This window comes from Portunus trituberculatus, chromosome 21 (genome assembly GCF_017591435.1).
Source record: "Portunus trituberculatus isolate SZX2019 chromosome 21, ASM1759143v1, whole genome shotgun sequence".
NCBI classification, from domain to species: Eukaryota; Metazoa; Arthropoda; class Malacostraca; order Decapoda; family Portunidae; genus Portunus; species Portunus trituberculatus.
This window is the reverse complement of record NC_059275.1, coordinates 14,388,345-14,411,012: the sequence shown is the minus strand read 5'-3', so window position 1 is coordinate 14,411,012 and position 22,668 is coordinate 14,388,345. Positions and strand designations below refer to the sequence as shown.

Here is a 22,668-nt window from a genome sequence, read left to right as displayed (position 1 = left end):
ACTCCTTTAACCTGTTTTGCCTGAAGTATTACTAAAACCTGAATTAGTTTCGCTATTCTTTATTATTCTCTCACTATGTGTCATTTTTTTTCTTCTTTTTGTATTATTTTTTTGGTCTTTTAAAAAAATGTCTTGATGTTCTGAGTTTGATGGTTTCAGTTACTACACCATTGCAGTGAGCAGTAGCTTTTGCTTTCAGTGAGAAACGAACAGAATGAATGTTGGAAATATGAAATGACAATCCACTGGAGAGAGAGAGAGAGAGAGAGAGAGAGAGAGAGAGAGAGAGAGAGAGAGAGAGAGAGAGAGAGAGAGAGAGAGAGAGAGAGAGAGAGAGAGAGAGAGAGAGAGAGAGAGAGAGAGAGAGAAAACAAGCTGCTTGGGAAGGGAGTTCACAGGAATAGGCTTCTCTACTGACCAGACCATTTTCTGAGCAAAATAGGATAAACTTCATGAATCATCTTTAATGTCAGAAAACTCAATTCTTTTATTTATGTGCTCGACACATTTTTAAAAATTATTCCTTTAGTTTAAAAGATCTTGAACTTATTTTTTTTACACTGAATATTTCAAGAGCCTTTTATCTAAAAATATTACTATGTAATATTTATGATAGAAATCTGCTTCCATAAAGTTAGGATTTCTGCATTATTTTTTATTTTTTTATTTATTTTTTTTCCCTCCCTCTCTCTCTAACTGAGGATGACTATACAAAGATTTTGTCTGTCCTTGAATGTCATGCATCTCTCATGTAGTGAAAGAGGACTCACATACTTCTAAGCTGTTCTTTTTACCACTTCCAATCTATTGCAGCCTTTCTTTTTCACATAACTTTAGGAAATAAACAAAGAAAACTAGTATGGTCACTACATCATGATGTGGTAACTAGACAGAAAACTCGATATACTTAGACAAAATGAGTCCTTAGAAATTTATGGTGTTTTTTTATTTCTTATTATTTTGTCTAGGTCGGATGAGTTGTACAATTTCTTCCAACTGTGGGCGCATGATATATACGGGGAGCTCAATGAAGAGGAGGTTGCATCCCGAGGCTTCATCCTAGTGGAGGAGGAGACAGACCTGTGGACAGAACAGGATCGTGAGAGAGCAGAAGCTGAGGACGGCATTGGTGGGGAGCTGACTGAGATGACCAAGGAGTCATGGGAGGTAAGAATTGTCTCACATTGTTATCTGAAAGGACCACTTCATCTAAGGGAACAAGTTACATTGATAGTGGAATATAACTCAAAACTGGAAGTTCTGACATCTTTAACCATTAATTCCAATTTATATATATATATATATATATATATATATATATATATATATATATATATATATATATATATATATATATATATATATATATATATATATATATATATATGTGCATGGTCCATTCAAAAAGTATCTGACCTTGGCCCATAAAGAAAAGAACTGTGTACATTTCAAAAATTTTAGGCACTCTCTTAAAGAACACATCCCGCCCACTCTCCTTGATTCCCGGCTCCCCTTTCACAGCTCCTCCACTGAGCTGATTTGACTTCACATATATGAGTCAACAAGAGAGAGAGAGAGAGAGAGAGAGAGAGAGAGAGAGAGAGAGAGAGAGAGAGAGAATAAATGTAGGAAGTGGGGATTAAAACAGGATAGAAAGAAAAAAATGGATAACAAATGATGAAAATGGAAATAAAACAGAATAGATAAGAATAACAAAGAAATAACACAAGACAAAAAAAATAGGAAGTACTTTTATGTCACAAGATGTGTAATTTTTTTTTTTCTTTTTCCCTTGTACAGGCAACTTTGCTGTTGCAAGATAGCACACACTTTATTTTTTCCTCCTACAGGGAACTTTGCTGTTGTAAGACAGCACACTTTTTTTTTTTTTTTTTTTTTTTTTTTTTGTGTGTGTGTGTGTGTGTGTGTAATTCTCCATGGTCATTTGCTGGTTACCCAGCCAGCCATACCCATTACAGAGCAAGCTCAGAGCTCATAGAGCGACCTTCGGGTAGGAGTGAAACCACAACACACTCCACACCTTTGAGTTACATCCTGTACCTACTTAATTGCTGCTAGGTGAACAGGGGCTACACATTAAGAGGCTTGCCCATTTCCCTCACTGTGCCTGGGACTCGAACCCAGGCTTTCTCGGTTGTTAGCTGAGTGTGCTAACCACTACACTACTTGTATGTATTTACCTAGTTGTAGTTTTACAGGGCCTGGGCTTTATGCTCGTGTAGCCCCGTCTCCATATCTACAATTATCCAATTTTTCTTTAAAAGTAAGCATACTCATTGCTGACACCACTTCTTCACTCAAACTGTATGTGTGTGTGTGTATGTATGTGTGTGTGTGTTTGATCACTTTTACGTCATGAGACAGCATTGTTTTCTCTTATGTAATTCACCTTGGTCACCTGCTGGTCACCCAGCCAGTCTTCCCCATTATGGAGCGAGCTCAGAGCTCATAGACGGATCTTCGAGTAGGACTGAGACCACAACACACTCCACACACCGGGAAAGCGAGGTCACAACCCCTCGAGTTACATCCCGTACCTATTCACTGCTAGGTGAACAGGGGCCACACATTAAGAGACTTGCCCATTTGCCTCGGCGCTCCGGGACTCGAATCCGGCCTCTCGATTGTGTGTGTGTGCGCATTAGTGTTTGATCACTTTTACGTCTCGCAACAGCAAAATTGCCTGTAGGAGGGGGGGGGAACATGACACTGTCTTGCAATGTAAAAGTATTTCCTAAGTTCCTCTGTTTATTATCCCTTTGTTCCTTTTATCTCCCTAAGTTTTACTCTCATTCATCCCTCTTTCTCTTGTTTTCCTTTATCTCCTGTATTATTATCATTCCCCACTTATTTGTTATCCTCTTCCCTTATTTGTTACCCATTTTTTTCTATCTGTTGTTTTATTATCATTTCCTCCTATTCCCTTATTTATTACCATATTCTCATTACCATTTCCTCTTATTCCCATATTCATATCCTCATTACCATTTCCTCCTATTCCCTTATTTATTAGCATTTTCCCTTGTCCATAATCCATTTCCTTTCTATCTGCTGTTTTATATTATCATTTCCTCCTATTTCCTTATTCATTATCATATTTTCATTCCCATTTCCTCCTATCCCACTATTCATTATCCATTTTTCTTTCTATCTCTTGTGTTATTCATTTGTTATTCCTATCTTTCCTGTTTTATTTCCATTTCCTCCACTTATAATCTATTTTTTCTTTCTATTTCCTATTTTAATCCCCACTTCCTCCATTTATTCTCTCTCTCTCTCTCTCTCTCTCTCTCTCTCTCTCTCTCTCTCTCTCTCTCTCTCTCTCTCTCTCTCTCTCTCTCTCTCTCTCTCTCTCTCTCTCTCTCTCTCTCTCTCTCTCTCTCTCTCTCTCTCTCTCTCTCTCTCTTGTTGACTAATAGCATGGTTTCATATATGTGACATCAAATCAGCTGGGTGGAGGAGCTGCGAAGGGGGAGCCAAGAATCAAGGAGAGTGAGCAGGACATGTCTTTTAAGAGAGTGCTTAATTTTATTTAATCACCTTTAAAGTACTCCCCTTGGAAGTACACACACTTCTCCCAGCAGTGCTACTACTGCTGGTAACATCTCTGGAATGCCGAAATTGGAATGTTGTAGAGCTCTGCTGTCGTTTTTCTCACAATTTCCTCTCTCAAATCAAAGCACTTCCCTCTCAGGGTTATTTTCAGTTAAGGGAACAGCCAGAAGTCATTAGATGCCATGTCTGGAGAATAGGGAGGGTACCAAACAAGTGGAGTGTTGTTTTTGGCCAGGTAAGCTTGGATTAGGAGGGCAGAATGAGCAGGTGCATTATCATGGTAAAGTTGCCAGTTTCGCGCCGTCCACATTTCCGAAAGTTTTCATCGCACAGCATCACGAAAGTGTCACATAACCTTCAGATAGTACTCCTTATTTATTGTTTGTCCTGCTGGTGCATATTCATGACGCACAATACCATTGGAGTCAAAAAACATGTCAACATCACCTTGACGTTGCTGTGAACCTGTGGTGCATTTTTAGGTCTTGGTGATGTCTGATGCTTCCACTGTGATGGCTGAAATTTTGTGTTTTGGTCTTCTCCATACACCCAATGTCTCATTACTAGTGATGATGGTCTTCATGAAGTCAGAATCACTGTTAGCACAGTCAAGCAGGTCTTGTGCAATTTCCAGGCAGAGTTGTTTCTGCTGTTCCACCAGCAACTTCGGAATGAATTTCACAAACACTCGTCACATGGCCAAATCTTCTGTTAAAATTGTATGAACTGATCCTGTGCTTATTTCTACTTTTCTGACAATCTTGTTGATGGTTATACAACGGTCATCCTCCACTATTTGACGAACATTCACGATGAAGTCTTCGTTTCTGCTGGTGGATGGCCTACCATACCGTGGCTTGCTCTCAACTGAGGTTTGTCCTTGCTTGAAGTGGTTATACCACTCCTTTATCTGTGTTATTCCTATGGCTTCATTGTCAAAGGCTTGCTGAATCATCTGAATAGTTTGCACTTAAGTATCATCAAACTTGTGGAAGAACTTTATCCAGTAGCGCTGCTCGATGCCCTCCGACATGCTGTGTAAGGACGATTATCCGATGAATGTGCTGGATGTCTGCACTCTAGCCTTCACAGGCAGGAACTGGTGCGCACTAGAGCTTTTAAAATTTCCAGACATGCACAGTAAGGGTGCCGTCAACTTCCACAAAAATTAATTCCTGAATGGTGAATTATTTTTCCATTTATGGACCAAGGTTGGATACTTTTTTAATGGACCTCATATATATATATATATATATATATATATATATATATATATATATATATATATATATATATATATATATATACTATATATATCCTAATGAAATGTGTATTAGAATCTGATATAACAAGAAATCAATAAAATTCATTCAAATATAAATTTTATTGTCAAAGAGATCTGATATTCCATTATTCAAGTTTTAGTTTTTACTGGAGGTACTTCTTTGATGATTTGAACTATATTTTTTTTATGTAATGTTTGAGGCAGTGTGATGCTGTGCAGCTGTAAAATGTTTTTTGAGGTTATTGTGATATTTGTGTGTCTAAGAAAGTGAAGCAAGCGTGTCCATCAGAGTCCATCTGTCTCTCCCCAGCGTGGGAGTCCTCTAGGTACTTGGTGTTTTCAGGTTTTCTCTCTCTGCATACTTCAGCTTATGCTGCTGTGATTTAAGCTTTTCTTTGCACTCATTTGTAAGACTTTTCAGGGCTGCAAGACCTTGACATTTGTTATTCATTTACTTAAAGCATGTATACAAATCCTTTGATTTACTGGAACATTTATCAAAGGGAGATCTATCATATTTTGAAAATTGTGCTGAAAGGCTGCCTGCTTATTATGGTGAGTTTTGCTGCCCTGAAGGATCAAGGTGCTCCTTCCCAAATCTGGGAATCACACTAGCAAGTGTAACTGTAGCCTGATTGCATTTGCTGGTCTTTGCTCACTGCCAGTTTGATTGAAGCAGCCATACATTACTGGTGGAATTAGTCTTGTAATTTTTTTCTATAATTTTTGCAAACATCAGTTCACTGCTGTGAAGAAAAAATAGTTCCACATGATTTTTGTATTTTAAAGTTTGCCTTTCTTTAAGTTAAATAGAAAATTTTCTCAATGACTTGTGGCACACTACCAAAATCAATGCCCACCACAGTACAGAATGAAAATTGCAATTGGACTCATTATAAAGGTAGCCATTGTGTACAGAGTGCCTTATGGTGTAAGTGTTTGATGTAAACTGCATGCTAAGAAATTCATCCTAATTCACTAATTCTAAACATTTTTTGCTAAATTATGATTGAATTTTTCATGCTGCCAATTTGATCCATCACCAACCCACCATGACTACTGGCAGAAACTAAAAGCCCCTTATGTTAAGCTCTATTCCTTGATGAAGAGTCAGATGACCATCTCTACGGAATCGGAAAACCCTGAGGTGGGCGCTTCCTATTGGCACTGCTCCTCCATCCCAACCCACTCCCTGCTGCACCTTTCCTCTCTCCTCACTCCCTGTGTGATATCAGCTGACTTGTGTTTTACATGTAAAACACTAAAACACAGATTTATCTGCCACTTGAAAAACATGCTGGTCTCAGCACATTCTGTAATATTCTGTTGGCTGTCAAGAAATGTCAACAAATAAAGGAAACATTGACCTTAACAGCAAACATGCATTTCCTTGAAGATGTTTTACTGAACACTTTATGGAACTATATGTTAAACATCCTCATTAAGTGAAATGTTTTATATCTCACTGAATATGTAATTCAGTTGGCATGATAAGTTTAATGTATCAAATCCTTACAAAATTTTTCATATACTGCTTGTAAATAATAGAATTTATCAGTTGATATCATAACAGTACATGTGCAGATGACAACAATAGTGTCTAAATTCCTTAGGTATTAGAGTATCTTGCTGAAAGGTTGAGTCTTCTAGATAGCCTTATAGCTGAGACTCCCTTATTAGTTAACTCAGCAAGCTCTGGTACCTTAAGAAATGCAGACAACATTGAGCCAAGTTGGGATCCGCACAAGACAACCTTAGTATATCCCACAACCCGACCTTCCTCAGCACCACAGCTGAGCCTAGACGATGCAGATGGAAAAGATCTCTCGTCTGTAGTACACGGTAGAGAGTAGTGCCTGTCCTCATCCTGGGGCCTGAAAGTTGAATGTGTAGCTCCATCACACCGTAGATGGTTTACTGCCTCCCACAATAGTGTTCCATCAGTTAGAATTTAGATACACTGGTCTAGATGCAGTGTAAATTAGTTATATGTACAATGTACTTCTCTCTCATTAGATATCATACTACAGTATCTTGGAATCCACTAGTAGTGTGAAGGAAATTAAGCATGTTATAGTGTACTACTCTCATGATAATTAACTACAGGAGTTCACAGATTTCACCTGGAAGCATAGCTTTTTTCCTTCTCACAATACTAATACATAAAGCCACTTGTGCCTACAACAAATATTTCAAATTACAATGGTGTTTAGTTAATGTCATTATTGAAGTGTGGTTGTTTTGTCATCACTGTGTGGAGTTATCAGTTATGAAGAGAGATAACTTGCATCCGGTGGTGCTTCCTGTAGCCTAGAGACTGGTTCAGTCTGTAGATAGAACTGATTGCTATTGTAGCAGCCACACAGTGCTCTTGAAAACAGTACACCATTAATCACTCAGTGAACAACTTATCAGAAACTGTACAAGATAGCTATGAAGTATGGTTTGAAAAGTGCAGCTGTTTAATGAAATAGACTCCTGATGATCTGTTTACTTGAGTGCAGTACAAGACATACAGGCTCAAGAGTGTTTTTGTATATCTTATGAGAGCACTCAAGGAAAGATAGTTATATGCATGTGCATTTCAAACAAAGTACACAATCATGAATGAAAGAGAACCACGTATCAGCAGTGCCCTGAAGGAGAGTATCGATAAACATGAGTCACGCTTGCAAGTGATGAGTCAGAATCTTGCTCATGCCCATACTCATCTCAAGGCCCTCACCAGTCTGGCAGAGAGGCTTAGAATCCATCTTGATGTTAAGAAGACACAATTACAAAAGACAAACTTCCACATATTTCTGAATGTGAGGAACAAGATGAAAAAACAAATAAAGCCACAAAAGATGAAAATGTACATTTCCAATTTCCCTCTGTTGGCTCTTCTCTTGATTCTGAGTTCTTGAAGATGGTGGAGTCCTTGGTTGAGGGAATAGTGCTTGTCAGTGATGAAACCAACATTGGGAAGCTTGCCAGAGACTTAAAAGGACCACCCATCCAGGAGGATTTGCTCAAGTGGCGGCACACAGTGACAGTGCTGCAAAAGTATGATGACCAAGTGCGGCGAGCTATTGAATATTTTGAGAGGCAGCAGGAGGATTAACTATCAGGCATTTCAAGGAAGCTGTGCATTTTGGCTCTGATAGTGGCAAATTATGGAAAAGACAATGTGGTGACTTGAAAAACTAATGGTGTAATTGAAAATCACATTGAAAAGATAAAAACAGCAATGAGAAAAATGAAGTTTAAGAAATACAACTACAGAGCAATCCTTAATACAGATTTAAATAATTATGCTATGTGAACTTTTCTTCAATAACCAAGTGAATAACTGGAAAAGCCTTGCATTATATGTATTATCATATTACTCAACATCCCTTCACCTGTCTGCAGAGATGAATAGAGGTAAAAAATTCTAATTGCCTTAAACTCTCTCTCTCTCTCTCTCTGAAATGAGCGGTGTGGACAGCGCAATGTCGTCTTCGCACCTGCGAGTGGTTTACGCCACTGTTCCTCAGTGTGCATGGGGTGTGCGGGGTGTTGTACTATTTAATGGTGCGGCTGGCCAGCTTGCCTCTAGTGCTGGTGGCTGACTAAGTGATTGTTGTAATGTATAGAGTGCGGCAAGGCAGTATTCAAGGCGAGAAGTGTCGTCACTGTACGGGTTGACGACCTTCACAACATATTTACCCTTTCTCTTACCGTTATTTTATTTATCGCACACTTTCCGCTCCCTCATCTTCTCCGAGCTGTCTTTTCCGCTTTACATTTTTTTTTTTTTAATCATATAAGCATACAACTCTCCTGCAGCCGTTTTCCTCCCCTCCTTCCCCAATCCCCGCTCTCCTCCCTCCCTCAGCCAGCTGTGGGGGAAACCAACAGACCATGGACAATACAAACCCCCTCCCTCCCCCGCCTTCTTCCATTCTCCTCCTCTACTTACACCCTCTTACCCTCTATCCATCCCGTTTGATCCAGAAGAGAACTTATATCGCTACCCGCGTACTTGTTTATTAGTATGCTGCGAAGAGAAACACCTGTATATAGGAATAGCTGGTTCGTTTGAGTGTGGTTGTGTTTCACTTGGCGGTAGAAGAAAACGGAGAGCGGGACTCAAGTGTCAAGCGGGCCCCGGAGCGAGCATGACGCAATCCTTCCCGACTAGCACACCCTTTATATTTTAAGCTTATAGGCAAAGAAAAGATGGACTCAGTGGGTGTTGCATTTCGCGGCATTGAAGTCACTGTCAGGAAAATAGCAGGTTTTATTTATGGTAGGCGAGTGATGAGGTTTTGAAACGCTTATGCTGAATAGTGGCCCCTCCCTCTATCCCTCCCTCCGCCCTTCCCCCGAGCCTTGAATTTTGGACACCAGGTGAGACAGGAAGGAAGGAAAGTAGTATGTGAACGGCAAAAGGTACCAGTAAGTCCTTTCCAGTGGTAGGCAGCCGACGGTGTCTCCGCTACCCTGCAGTAGGACGGGTGTGTGGCGGGCAGCAGGAAAAGACAAGTGAAAATGACTGTCACTGTGTTCGTGTGAAGCCGAAAGGGTACTGTGCTCGCAGTGTTGGTGAAGGGTAGAACTGGTGATCTCTGGTTGTGGTTTAAGCTTTTAGGACAGTCTCGTTGTTCGTCATCGTGCAAAATTGTTTATTCAGAGTCTGATTTTGTTTGTGTGTGTCGATCAGGAAGAAATAAATGGTGACTGTCACTTTGGTCATATTAGGAAATATGACTGGTGATTAGTCATTATTTAAGCTATAAAACAGTCTAGTTGATAGTGTCATGGTGTCAACTTCAACTTAATGATTTTGACAAGTGTAATTGATAACACTTGCTCGTGGGTAAGAGGAATTATTGTGGTGATTGTAGCACTCGTGGTGAAGAATACAGGTGGTGGTCCGTGGTTGTGATTTAAGCCAAGTTTTTAGTGTATAAACTTTTTTTATTTTGATTGTGTTTAGTCAGACAACAAAAGACTGGGATTTGAGTATTACTAGAAGTAGCGAACAAGTAGGCCTGGCTCTTTGTGTTGGGCGAGTGTCAGGTTAATGTAGTTCCGGTAAAAGAGCAGAGCCGTGTCATGGTGTTAATTGTGATTTTAATTCTGATATAAGCAAGAGAGCTCACTTGTGATGGTGTCGTGGTGTATTGTATTACTAATATTGATATAAAGAGTGGAGTTTTCTGTAGGCATCACCACACTATTTATTTATTTTTTTTTTCCCTTCATAATGGTGTGTGGATAGAGGATATACAGCCCTTTTCCCATAGTAGTGACCACATCATCTCCACCACTTGGTTTTGACTAACTTATCCTCTGTGGTAGCTCACACTAAGGATGTAAGGCTGCACAAGACACCATGTTGTGAGCTGTAGAATATAGTGAAGCTTTATGATTATGAGTGTTTTGATGTTGCATGGACACAGCATTTGTGACATTATTATTCGTGAATCTTTTCATAATCTGTATCTACTACATGCCTTCAACCAATTTCTGACTTGACCTATCTATGCCCTCATGGTCTAGGTAAGTTTTCACAATAAGTACTTGTTAGATTCAGGTTGCATGATCATTCCACTGTAGTAATCTATTTCCTCGTATTATGAAACATTTGCATTAAAACTGTTTGAAAGTTAAAAGATAGGTAGGTTGTTGTTTTTCTTTGATAGTGCATATTCCTTGCTAAATTATTACTACAATCTAGGAAATTGCCTTTAAAACATCAGCCACTTCCACATGAGAGTAGTGTGGTTGGAGCACAAGGTATTGTCCTTAATGGAGAATCTACTACACCAACATGAGACTGGTACAACTTTGCAGTAAATTAATCAAAAAAAGTTTCTACATGAAATATTAGTTAAGCATCTGTTAAAAGTTTTTATAAATTAGTGATTCTGACACTTAGATAACAAGATGTTGCCTAACCATGTATTGATGGTTAGCTGTGAAAAGTCTTCCTGTTTGTATATGAGTTAGATGAATTTATCCTTGATACTTATAGCATTGTTTAAAATGTAACAAATGGTGAAACTGAAGCTGTAGAAATTCATAAAAATTACCCTTGTCATGAAGCAGATCCATAGATTCTAATTGTAGGTGTAGGAAACCAAACAGACAATCGAGTGACAGTAATAAATAATTTAGCAATCCCACAGTTCTACATGAAACCTGTTCAGATGATTTATCAAAGCCTTTGAAATAATAGTTATAATTTTTTTTCTTATCTGTATTTTTACTTTTACACCAGAATTTGTTTTTTTTAGGTTTAAAAACTTTTATTTGAAGTAATTACTTATTGACTGCCTTTCCTCTAGATAGAGGCATTCGTATTCACTGTACATTTAGAACCTTTAAAGTGTGCACTAGAGTTGTGAAGTGTTTACTAGTGTCAAGCCCAATTAATAGTTGATGTCGACTGTCTCCAGGTTGTTTCTATGAGTGAGGAGCTGCGTCGTGCTCTTTATTCCTCATCTTCACTCACCAGTCTGGACTTGGAGGCCTTCTTGCCCGAGGTGGTTGGCACCTCGGAGATTATCACCGACAATGTTAGGAAGGTGAGACAACTCTGAGTATGAGTACTTGCATCTTTGGTCAATCCCATTGGATCTGTAATATGTATAGCTTTGTATGGTATCTAATGGTACTGTTATGTATGTGATACAGTCTATGAATTACCAGATCTCTTACCATTACAGAGCATGTACAAGAAGTTACCAGCTCGAGCACAAGGGTATGCTTGGAAGCTGGTTTTCAGCACCTCTCAGCATGGCTTCAGTCTCAACTCCTTGTACCGCAAGATGAATGATGTTGATTCCCCAATCATGCTTTTCATCCAGGACACAAAGCAAAATGTGAGTCCCATCATTGTTCAAAGAATGTGAGCTTGTTTGTGTCTTTGTGTAGTTTCCTTCCTGTTTGATGTAATGGCAATATAGAAAAGAAACCTTGGAATTTTAAACAACACTGTATTACATGAAGATTAAAAATACAATATGAATTTAGATTTTCAAATGGATCCAAAAGTTTTTTATTCAAAGAATGTGAGCTTGTTTGTGTCTTTGTGTAGTTTCCTTCCTGTTTGATGTAATGGCAATATAGAAAAGAAAACTTGGAATTTTAAACAACACTGTATTACATGAAGATTAAAAATACAATATGAATTTAGATTTTCAAATGGATCCAAAAGTATTTTAAAACTAAAATTTATTATAGCACGGGTATTCATGTTCAGTGATAAATATACCTATTGATGTTCAGTTGAGAATGGAAATTTTGTTCAAATGCTCTATGTATATATCTAAACTGGATTGATGTTCAGTTGAAAATGGAATTTTTTTTCAAATACTCTATGTATCTAAACTGGCATTCACTTGATGCATGTTCATTGTGCTGGACTATTTTACAGACTTTTGGGGCAGTGGTGTCCTGTTCCTTGCATGTGAGCGAGCTGTACTACGGCACTGGCGAGTCGTTCCTCTTCAGCTTCCAGCCAGAATTCCAGGTCTTCTCATGGACTGGCGAGAATACATTTTTTGTCAAGGGGAACAATGAATCCCTTATTGTTGGTGGAGGAGAGTAAGTCTAGGAGGTCTTGAGTTTAAGTTTGTCAGTTTTGAAATGAAAACCATTTGGTAAATTGATAAACAAATTTATTTTAACTAGCTTTATGAATATTAAAAATGTTTGGTAAAATGGAAAGTAATTATAGTAAATTAAATTTCTGGTATTTTGGAGAATTATTCTGTTCTGAGAATAGTCAAATGATAGTGATAGATTAATATACTTTCATCTTACAGTGGTAACTTTGGCCTGTGGCTGGATGGAGACCTCTACCAAGGGCGCACACAGCCTTGTAAGACCTTCAACAACCCACAGCTGACAGACTCTGAGGATTTCATTATCAAAGCTGTTGAATGTTGGTGCTTTGAGTGAGGATTTAAGGCACTGACTGGTCTCTGATATGACACTTGTGCCCCCTCCATGCCCTGAGTGGCAGCACACCCTGGGCTGGCCGCATGGCGGAAGTCATGCGACAGGATTGTGAAGTTGAGGGAAGCATTTCCTGTTGGAGTGTGTGGGGGACTTGCCAGCTGTTAATTGCTTACTGAGGTATGCCTTTCAGTAATCTCGATACACATACATATATTACATTTTTCCACCTCAAAAGGAAAGGCTGTCTTGTACATATTCTTTATTATGTTTCATGTAATTTATTCTCTTATTTTGTTTTGTTTGATTTTTTGAAAGTTTTAGTTACACATGGATTCCTAAGAGATTTAAGAGTCTCTCTCTCTCTCTCTCTCTCTCTCTCTCTCTCTCTCTCTCTCTCTCTCTCTCTCTCTCTCTCTCTCTCTCCAATGTCATAGTGGGTAAAGGCTCATATTTGATATTAAAGAGTTATTCTCTGTGTGAACCTTTAATACATTTTGTTCCTGAAGTAATGTATTAGTAATCAAATAGAGAAATGTTTTCAGTTAGTTTTTACATCACTGTTTTCTTTCATCTTGTGGTGTATTTGGGACCTGACTGGAAATAGAAAGTATTTTTATCACGAAATGCATGGATGTCATTCCTGGAGCATCCATTGAGGTTACTGGGCACTGTTGTCTCAATGTATTAGTTGGAGGTGCAGCACTAGAAGCTAACAGATAAGCCTTAGATAGTGCTTTACCTGAGGCAAGTGTGAGGCCTCTTGTAGAAGTCCACTGAGTGCTTGGTGCCACCAGACTCTTTGAGTAGCCCAAGTATCTGGAGCAATAATACAGCAGTTTGTATATGGCATTGTAGTGTCACCAAGGTAATTCCTTACAGTCTGTGAGGTGATAGTTGGCTGAGGTTGTAATGGGTCACGGGTTAATGTTATGTTGCTCAAGCACCAGGTGATTCAGAGGATCAATGGAAGGATTTAACAGAAAGAACATATCAGTAAGTGGATGAGGCGGGTACTCAATTGATTACATCATATTGTGTAAATGCACTGACCATTCTCCCATCCTGAATCAAGGTTTAGAGACCACTAGTGTTTGGACATGATTCTTTACGCTAGAATTGTCATCTACATTTCAGAATAGTGATAAGAATGTGAATTCATTGCTGAAGTCAAAGATGGAACTACTATCCATTGTCACTTAACAAGTTCTACTGTATAATGCCACATTCCCACGTGGTGTTTGATAACACAAACAGAAAGTGAAAACATATATCCAATACACAAAAATGGTGTTGTATGTAGTATGCATTTTTCTTTGGAGTGGTGTTAATAGAAAAAATTATCTAAGTACCTGGTTTACTTTATGTTGATGGATTTTGTAGCTTGGCATGTGGAAATCAGGCCATGAGGTAATTAACCCAAAAGCCTTGGCATGTTTCTGAATGCTTTCTCTCAAATAATACATGTAATCGAGCTTGGTACCAGCTTATTTTTCCATCACAAATCTGTGGGTTTGGTGAGGGTCAAGAACAGAATGGTAGTAGTTTTGCGTATCTTTAATGCTGGATCTCTCATTAGTAAGCTTTATATATATATATATATATATATATATATATATATATATATATATATATATATATATATATATATATATATATATATATATATATATCATTATCCTGCAGCTGAAAATGTCTGCATTGCTGAACACTATGTCATGCGGGGAAATTAACAGACAAGGAGAAACTTTATGCCATATAAAAGATGATAAATGCCTTGCCATTTTGTTGGTGTTATTCAGTAAGTTTTGCTCAATGGTTAACTGAAGGAATTTGTATGACTGAGTTTAGTAATGAGCCACATACCTTTGTTTTGGTGATGTTTATGTAAGCTTTGTGATAGGTAGAGTGGCACTGAGAGAACAAGCTAAAGTAGATTTCAGCAGTTAGCAGCAGCAGCAGCAAATGCAAAAATTTGAAAAAAAAAAAAAACAAAAAAACATCAGTGCCCCATTATATATTAATATGCCCCTTTCCTATATGTTAAGAGTTCCAGTAATACTTTGCTTCCAGTATACTTAAAAATGTAGATATCAAGGATGTTGAAAAATTGTATGAGTGGAATTAGTTTGCTAAATCTAGTTATTGTGGGTATAGCAGCTGGCTTCCCTGCTCCACTGTTAGTCCATCTGTATGTGGCAGTAGTTGCTCCCTCATCTGCCAGTAGCTCTTGGCTCATTGCTTGTTATTGGACCATGCTGACCAAGCAGTGGTTATGGTTCTTTTCAAGCATTGGTGAACAGTCCTCTTTCCATGGAGACATCTGGTGTGTTACGTCAGCTGCATTGCAACAAGAAAAGTTTATTCTGCCTCAGACACTACTACCACTCTCCTCTTGGCTGGAGAGATAGAGATCCTTGAGCCTATGTAGCAGCTGCTGGACACAGTGACTTAGGCTCAAATGCTCCTCACTATTTCTGTAATGCAAGCTTAAAGTTTGATAAGTATTTCAAGTATCCTGATGTGTACATCATATTAATTTTTGTATATATATATATATATATATATATATATATATATATATATATATATATATATATATATATATATATATATATTTTGCATTTTGCTTCCTGCTTATGGAGAGATCACCTCGGTGAGCCTCTATGACTATATGTAAGGAAACCTTGGCATACTGAGCCAGATGAAGACTGTTAGCTATTGATATACAAAATATAGAGTAATAAATGTTCTATTTTGGTAGTTTCATCGTTCTTGTGAATATATACTGTAATTAGTGAGTGTTGTGTTGTATGTTGTATGATCAAGGGAAGGGTAAAAACAAAGGCAGGGCAATGCTTCTGTAAGGAAACAGACACTATATTTGTAAAGTTCATTCCTTCCATAAAAACATGCTGAATAGATGACTGTTCAGCCAAGCAGGTTTCATGGGTGATGGCAAGCCTTCAGATAGGATGAAAGGCTTGATGGAGAGGTGCCATACATTGGCTTTATGCATTGGTTGCAAGAACCCTGAGCCAAATGGAATATGGTCCTGTATACAAGTGTGTTACGGAACTCTGCTTATACTGTTGTGATGTCATTAAAACTATATTAGTTTTACTTGACAGAATTGTTATTTCTGATTTCTTTTGTTGAATTTTAGTAATATCATAACTGGTTCATTTATTTTTATACATCATAGAAGATATAATGACATTTCCCCCATTTTACTAGGCAAGGATTCTATTCTATCATTCAATAACTATTCTGTTGTCTAGCATACTTCAGTAACCCTGGTGTCTGTAAAGTAATTTAGTGCTAAAATGGCAATATTCATGTAAAGTCTATTAGGAAACTTTGTATACCAATGGACTTGCATTATGCTACTAAAACGAAATATCACAGTAGTCATTGTAATATATCATCACACAAAGAGGCAAGAATGCAAATCCAGTGGGTAGATGAAAGCTGTGATGTCCCATTCCTTGTAGCTGGAGTTAGTCTGGGACATGTCATGGAAACCTAGAAAGTAATGGCAAGCTGAATTCACTGGTATATTTATGTGCAACTGTTGGATGAGTCAGTGACATGTAGTATGACATTAGAGATGAGCTGCTCAGATGGTCCATGTAAAGTTTATCTCATCATAAGACAAGGAGAACTGAAGGAAACTGTAGAGAAAGTGGAATGAGAGTACAGTCTACCAGTGTGGGAATTCACTGTCTTCCAGCTGCCCACAAGGAGACCTTAACTTTACACAGACACAGCTGCTGCATGACTCAGTGATACACTTAACTATGTGGCTTGTGCTGTTACCTCAGGCGGAACTGTGCACTTTTGCTACTATAGTCAACTCTATGTGTCACTCCAGATTGGTGTGGATATTTCTTTTAATTTTTATTTCACTTAATACCTTCAGCAATGAGAGATGATGCCTTGTCAATTTTAGGACCTCTTGGTTACTATTGATATTTTGAAGTAAGATTGCACCAAATGTGCTCATTCATGCATATAAAAGCATGCACACACACACACACACACACACATATGTGAGTACTCACTCTTCTCTACATGATAATTCTGTGGAAACTTGTAAACTGTTGTCTTATGGCAGCCTATTATAGCTTCATGAGATAAGTAAGTGGTGTCTTGGCTTCCCAGTAGATCACTTATGGCTACCAGCTTTTGATTGATATACAACTACTTTCCAATATGGGCATCTTTTCCATCATCACATTTACCACACCGGTATATAAGTGTGTGTGTGTGTGTGTGTGTGTGTGTGTGTGTGTGTGTGTGTGTGTGCAGTATATTTATGCGATATATTTATATATATATATATATATATATATATATATATATATATATATATATATATATATATATATATATATATATATACACACACACACACAGTAAAATGTCTTTAGTTTATCATGTTGCTGTCTAATCTTTACGCAGGCCCTATGTTATGACAAACAATAATTGACAACTATTCCATTTTTCATTGGAGAATTAGGAGGCATCAGGGTAATGTTTTTTTCTTTTAAGTATATGATTTTCTTTCAGTGCAGTATCAGTGATGTGGTTGAATATAATTGGTAGAAATATATATATTTATATTAGCTTTTTACTTATTTTCTTGTTCAGTTATGCCTTTACTTTCCCCCTTGTTACTTGTAGCCATGCAGCCTACCTCTGGTGTTTGCCCGGCTCAGTACCTGGGTCACCACTCATTGTGTGAAACACATGCACCTATACAAACCATCATAGAATATCAGTCATACCCTCAAATTTTTGCAGATCAAGCGCCCATTTGTTACATGGTGCAGTGGAACAAGATACTGTGCACTTAACACAAGATAACCAAAGGTGCTTCTATGAAAAAGTGTGCTGAATACAGTGTTTTTTCATGTTTTAAGATTCAATATCAAGTATAAATTGTTATCGATATATCATTTGATGAAATCCATTTTTAGTCACTTTTTGGTCCTAATTATTCTGAACTAAAGACATTTCACTGTATATATGTGCACTGCTTTATGCAATCACCTAAAGAAAATTTTTAGCTTCTGCCATTTGTGTATATCAAAATTACTGTTATTATAGACAATGTGTTCATGGAAATATAGCTTTCAAAGCATAAAAGGTATCCTCCAATGCATTCATTACATAACCATAGAATAGCCAGCAAGTAAAAGTATAATATGAATGTAGCTATATATGTATACATTTGTAAATAGAGAGTTACTGTGTGTATATCAATGTTTGTATAAATATAGATAATACACTTTACATATTTTTGTATTTAACCTTTAACCTGACTGCAGGACGGAGGAGCTATTATAGTGAGTCTGCCAAGAGTCTTAGTAACAGTTGAAAGAGGAAGGCAGGTAGACCATAGATGATAACAAGGAGATTGTAGAGTCAGAAGTAATGAACAAATTACTGCACAGATGACTGCCTGTCTTTGAAAGTTAAAAAACAGATGTGGAAAGTGCCATATCAAATACCCCAAAACATGAACTCAGCTAAGTTGGGGGTTGACATTCAAGCTCGTATACATATTGTAATAAGAGTACCTGATTTTGTCAAAGATGAGTAAATGTTGATAATCATGTATATACACTAGGGGAAACCTTTTAATGAGAGGCTTCAAACCACACAAGTTTTCAAGGACTTCACATTAGGCCATATAGTAGTCAGTAGGGGATTGTAGTACTACCAGTGGCAAGACCAGCTTAAATGTGGTAACTTTGACGTTTCACATATTAATACTTCGTTATATTTGAGTTTTTTGGTAGTGTAGTATAATATGAGAAAAGTTGATGAATATTATAGTTAGTGGAAAGATTATTTTGTGGACTGGTGTGTGACAGAATACAAGGAGCGAGTGAGTGAAGTAACATGTTTTTATCTACCTAGGAGGAGACTTGTAGTGTTGAGAGAGAGAGAGAGAGAGAGAGAGAGTTTTTGTTGGGAGTTAGCAGAATTTCTAATATGTTTTTAATTCATTTTATTGTGTTTTAAGTGTTTTATCAGTGTTGGTGGCTGAGTGAGAGGAGGAAATGAGCAGGAAGGGTGAGCTGGCCGTTCGTGTATGCGTGCGTGCTTACAACTTTCAGCCTTTGTAGCAATGCTGGGCCGGTGTCTCATGCCAAAGTGTGGCCTGTGACAAAGTGTTTAGTTGCGTCTTCTGCATCTATAATCCTGTTGGATGCTTCCATGCCACACTTTGTCACAGCAGGCCGCGGCGTCGTTTACTCCCGGATCGCGCAATGCGCATGCGCAGAAGACGCATCTAAACACTGTCACAGCCACACTATATCACGGGACACCACGGGATTCATATAACTTTTAGTGCTAACAGTTTACTCGTAACCTTAACAAATAGCTTGTTAGGCAAACGTTAACAGTAAAAGCGATACATGAAACTGTTAAGCCCTAAAAAGTGCTTAACAATGTTTGTTAGGCCTTGTTAAGTTACAAGTGGTCCCGAGGACTTTTAGCGCCTTAACAAACACTAACAAGTACTGAGTAGCGAGTGGCCATGGCAGCACGACAACAACAACGGCGAAAATTTCGTGATAGGAAGGACATATTCCGGGATTTCAGTGATGCTGAGCTCATCAGAAGATACCGTCTGGATCGTGCTGGCATCGTAGCAGTGACAGACTTGGTGAGGGACGAACTGCACAGTCAAACTTGCCGAAATAAAGCACTCCCTCCATAGCTGAAGGTGGCTATAACTCTTCGTTATTTAGCCACTGGCAAAATGCAGCGGTGCAGTGGAGATGATTTTGGTGTGTCGCAGCCAACTATCAGCCGTGTGATTTGGCAAACAATCACTGCACTGACTGCCCCTCGTGTCTTCCACCAGTTTTTGAAGTTTCCACTGACTAGACAAGAAGTTCAGAGGAAGCAGGTGGAGTTCATGGCTATAGCCGGATTTCCTGGAGTAGTGGGCGTGATTGACGGGACCCACGTGCGGATTGTGGCACCCAAAGATGATAAGTACGCCTATGTGAACAGGAAACGCTACCATAGCATCAATGTTCAGGTAGTGTTTGATGCCACCTACAAGATCCTGGACATAGTAGCAAAATGGCCTGGATCAGTGCATGATGCCCGCATCCTGAATGAATCTGGACTCAAAATGTTATTTGAGGATAATTATGTGCCACAACCGTGCCATCTCCTTGGGGACAGTGGATATCCATTCAAGCAGTGGCTCCTAACACCATATACAAATCGTCAGCTAGCAGGTCCTCAAGCCAATTACAACAGGTAAGCAATTCATTGAGATAATTGTACATGTTTCATATTAATATAACATCTATTTTGTTCAGAAATATCCTTTATCATTCCTTTAATCTCACATGCCAAATATATGTATTAATTCAATTTTCCTACTTATAAATAATGCTATAAGGTTAGGTTCGGTTAGGTTGGGTTAAGTTTAGACAAGTTAGGTTAGATTAGGTTAAGTTAGGTTAATTGAAATAAGATTAGGTTAGAGGATAATATGGAGATATTGATAGCCTAATTATTTTAAGACTGGTATAGTCTAACCCTCTTTTGCTCAGAAATAGCCCTCATTCCAAATAGTATATGTATTAATTCAGTTTTCCTACTTACAAGTGATGTGACAAGGGAAGGTTTGGTTAGGTTGGATTGGATTATGTTTAGTTAAATTAGGTTAGATTAGGTTAGGCTCAGTTATAGGATAGTATAGAGATAGTGATAGCCTATGTATTTTAAGACTATGATATAGCCTAATCATGTTTGCCACTAGAAGTATATTTTCTCAAATTACTCTGATCTCTGCTATGAGTTAACCTGCAGAACTAGTAACACTTTAAAATGTGAGTGTAGTCAGCATCTCTTTCATTTTTCTTTCAGAGCTCACAAAAGAACGAGAAGTGTGGTTGAGCGAGGGATTGAGCAGTGGAAGCGAAGATTTCATGTCCTGCACAATGAAGTCCGCGTTGCCCCCGACAAGGTCTGTAAGGTGATTTATGCCTGCGCTATTCTGCACAACTTCTGCAAGAACAGGGGCATTCCTCTCCCTGATGCAGATGACTGTGATGATGGTGCTGAATAAGTGGAGGATGAGGAGGCTGCCCTATACCACACAGCTGCAGGCCCTGTGGCACGAGGAGTTCAAGCCCGAAGGGATCACTTTGCATACGTCCACTTCAAGTAAGTTTATTTTCATACACTCCACCACTGGTATGTCATACAAAATAATCTGATTACAGTCACTTCATATATACACTACGTAGTGCCCACCTTTCCGGAAAAGAGAATAAAATTTATAAAACATTAGATGTTTTGTAAATCATGCCTGTAGGCCTTGTTGCCTCCAGCTGAGGTGCCTGAGGCATTGATGCACGTCACTAGTGGGTCTTTCTGTTCCAAACTCCTACATACAAAGGTAAAAATCTGTTCTTTCACTTTCCAGTGTTGATGAGTAAGGCTGCGGTACCAGTCCAATGAAGGGTCCTCTACCTCTGAACACCAGACCCTGCAGGAGTGCCTCTCTCACATAAGAAAAAAGGAGCATGACGGTGGATTTTTATAAAGAAGACTTTTTTTACCCTTCTTTGCACATAAATAATAAAATAGTTTTTGTAATATGTGGATGAGTTTGAAATTATCCTATATATTTAAGTTCTATTTTTAAAAGTCACTGTGTTTTGGAAGGAGGAAGTTCTTATAACATATAGGTGACTATCATAATATCATTATGTAGAAGGAAACAGATACAAGAGTGATTTTTGTAAAATTGTACTTATAATTATATGATACATCTAATAGCTAAGTAACTTAAGGGTAAACACACACACACACACACACACACACACATATTTAGTATTACACTATTTGTTTATTTCTTTCTTTAATTTTGTTATTTCTAAATTTTCTTTTTCGCATAAAGTTCATAGTATTTTATTTTTGCTTTTGCAGCTTCTATTATTGCTTTATATGATTTCATTTTCATTTCTCTGTCCTTAATTTCACTATTGTCATTGTCTTCTATTTCACATATTGCCTCGCTGTCAGTCACAGCAGCATCACTTGTGTAGATGATGATTGATTCCCCCTGCTCCAAACATTGAGCTGGATAGCTGGCGATAGCGGGAGATAAGTTGAATATATTGAAACTCCTATATTCAAAGTATGCAATAATAAAAAGATTTTTATAACTTTTGATGAATAACAAGAACAAGTGACCACAATACAAGGAAACTCACAAATATAATAATGGAGGTAACACGTTAATTGTCCATACATACGTATATCAGTTAGTGTTAGCATGAGTATATCTTCCCTGATTTCTTCCAATTGGGTCTCTCTAACTCTTTCATTATTCCTTCCACCTCCTCCTTTTCCTTTCCTCCACCACCTCCCCTGTTTTACGAGTATTTCCTTCTCGATCTCTGCATACATACAGAATACAACGAGACCTGGACAGGCTGATAGCATGGGCAGACAGGTGGCAGATGGAGTTTAATTCTAAAAAGTGTCAGGTTATGCATTTAGGTAAAGACAACACAAACTTTAGCTATGAGATGGAGGGATGTTGGCTAGAGGCAGTAGAGGAGGGAAAGGATTTAGGAGTCGTGATAGACAGGACTATGAAATTTTCAAAGCAATGTTTAGAAGCAAGAAATAGGGCAAATAGAATCCTGGGTTTTATAAATAGAAATGTTAGTTATAAAAGTAAGGAAGTGGTGCGTAGCTTATATAATTCCTATGTTAGGCCCCATTTATAGTATTGTATACAGGCCTGGTCACCCCATTATAGACAGGATATCAACATGTTAGAAGCAGTTCAGAGAAGAGCAACTAGGATGATATCAGCATTA

The 22,668-nt window shown here is 38.1% G+C and overlaps 2 protein-coding genes and 2 long non-coding RNA genes across 18 annotated transcripts in view; 2 read left to right on the top strand and 2 right to left on the bottom strand.

The window, feature by feature from the left end:
• Nucleotides 1-18,091, top strand: part of LOC123507196 (nuclear receptor coactivator 7-like) — a 157,072-nt gene extending 138,981 nt beyond the window's left edge. For 10 of the 15 annotated variants that reach the window (XM_045259889.1, XM_045259887.1, XM_045259886.1 and 7 more), the window contains 6 exons: nucleotides 969-1,167; nucleotides 5,928-6,008; nucleotides 11,290-11,418; nucleotides 11,560-11,715; nucleotides 12,270-12,439; nucleotides 12,661-18,091. In XM_045259889.1, the coding sequence (XP_045115824.1) occupies nucleotides 969-1,167; nucleotides 5,928-6,008; nucleotides 11,290-11,418; nucleotides 11,560-11,715; nucleotides 12,270-12,439; nucleotides 12,661-12,796 (871 nt within the window). In that variant the 3' untranslated portion in view covers nucleotides 12,797-18,091. Of the gene's footprint in view, nucleotides 1-968; nucleotides 1,168-5,927; nucleotides 6,009-11,289; nucleotides 11,419-11,559; nucleotides 11,716-12,269; nucleotides 12,440-12,660 lie in introns of those variants that run through there. The other 5 variants (XM_045259890.1, XM_045259892.1, XM_045259894.1 and 2 more) reach the window with 2 other exon arrangements.
• Nucleotides 137-11,282, bottom strand: LOC123507202. The gene is made up of 2 exons (XR_006675620.1): nucleotides 9,282-11,282; nucleotides 137-1,080 (listed from the first exon to the last, which is right to left on the bottom strand). It is a non-coding gene; the product is annotated as an uncharacterized LOC123507202 (long non-coding RNA).
• On the bottom strand, nucleotides 7,430-8,459 carry LOC123507204. The gene is made up of 2 exons (XR_006675621.1): nucleotides 8,350-8,459; nucleotides 7,430-7,898 (listed from the first exon to the last, which is right to left on the bottom strand). It is a non-coding gene; the product is annotated as an uncharacterized LOC123507204 (long non-coding RNA).
• A 765-nt stretch (nucleotides 18,092-18,856) lies between the features above and the next one.
• Nucleotides 18,857-21,435, top strand: LOC123507199 (putative nuclease HARBI1). The gene is made up of 3 exons (XM_045259897.1): nucleotides 18,857-20,083; nucleotides 20,699-20,998; nucleotides 21,261-21,435. The coding sequence occupies exons 1-2, from the start codon at nucleotides 19,572-19,574 to the stop codon at nucleotides 20,898-20,900; spliced, it is 714 nt and encodes a 237-aa protein (XP_045115832.1). The 5' UTR covers nucleotides 18,857-19,571; the 3' UTR covers nucleotides 20,901-20,998; nucleotides 21,261-21,435.
• The last annotated feature ends 1,233 nt before the right edge of the window (nucleotides 21,436-22,668 follow it).

Excerpts from the sequence above, each read along its gene's own strand:
- LOC123507199 (XM_045259897.1), top strand. The coding sequence starts at position 19,572 with ATGCAGCGGTGCAGTGGAGATGATTTTGGTGTGTCGCAGCCAACTATC. Across the intron at positions 20,084-20,698 it reads CCTCAAGCCAATTACAACAG|AGCTCACAAAAGAACGAGAA; the intron begins GTAAGCAATTCA and ends TTTTTCTTTCAG.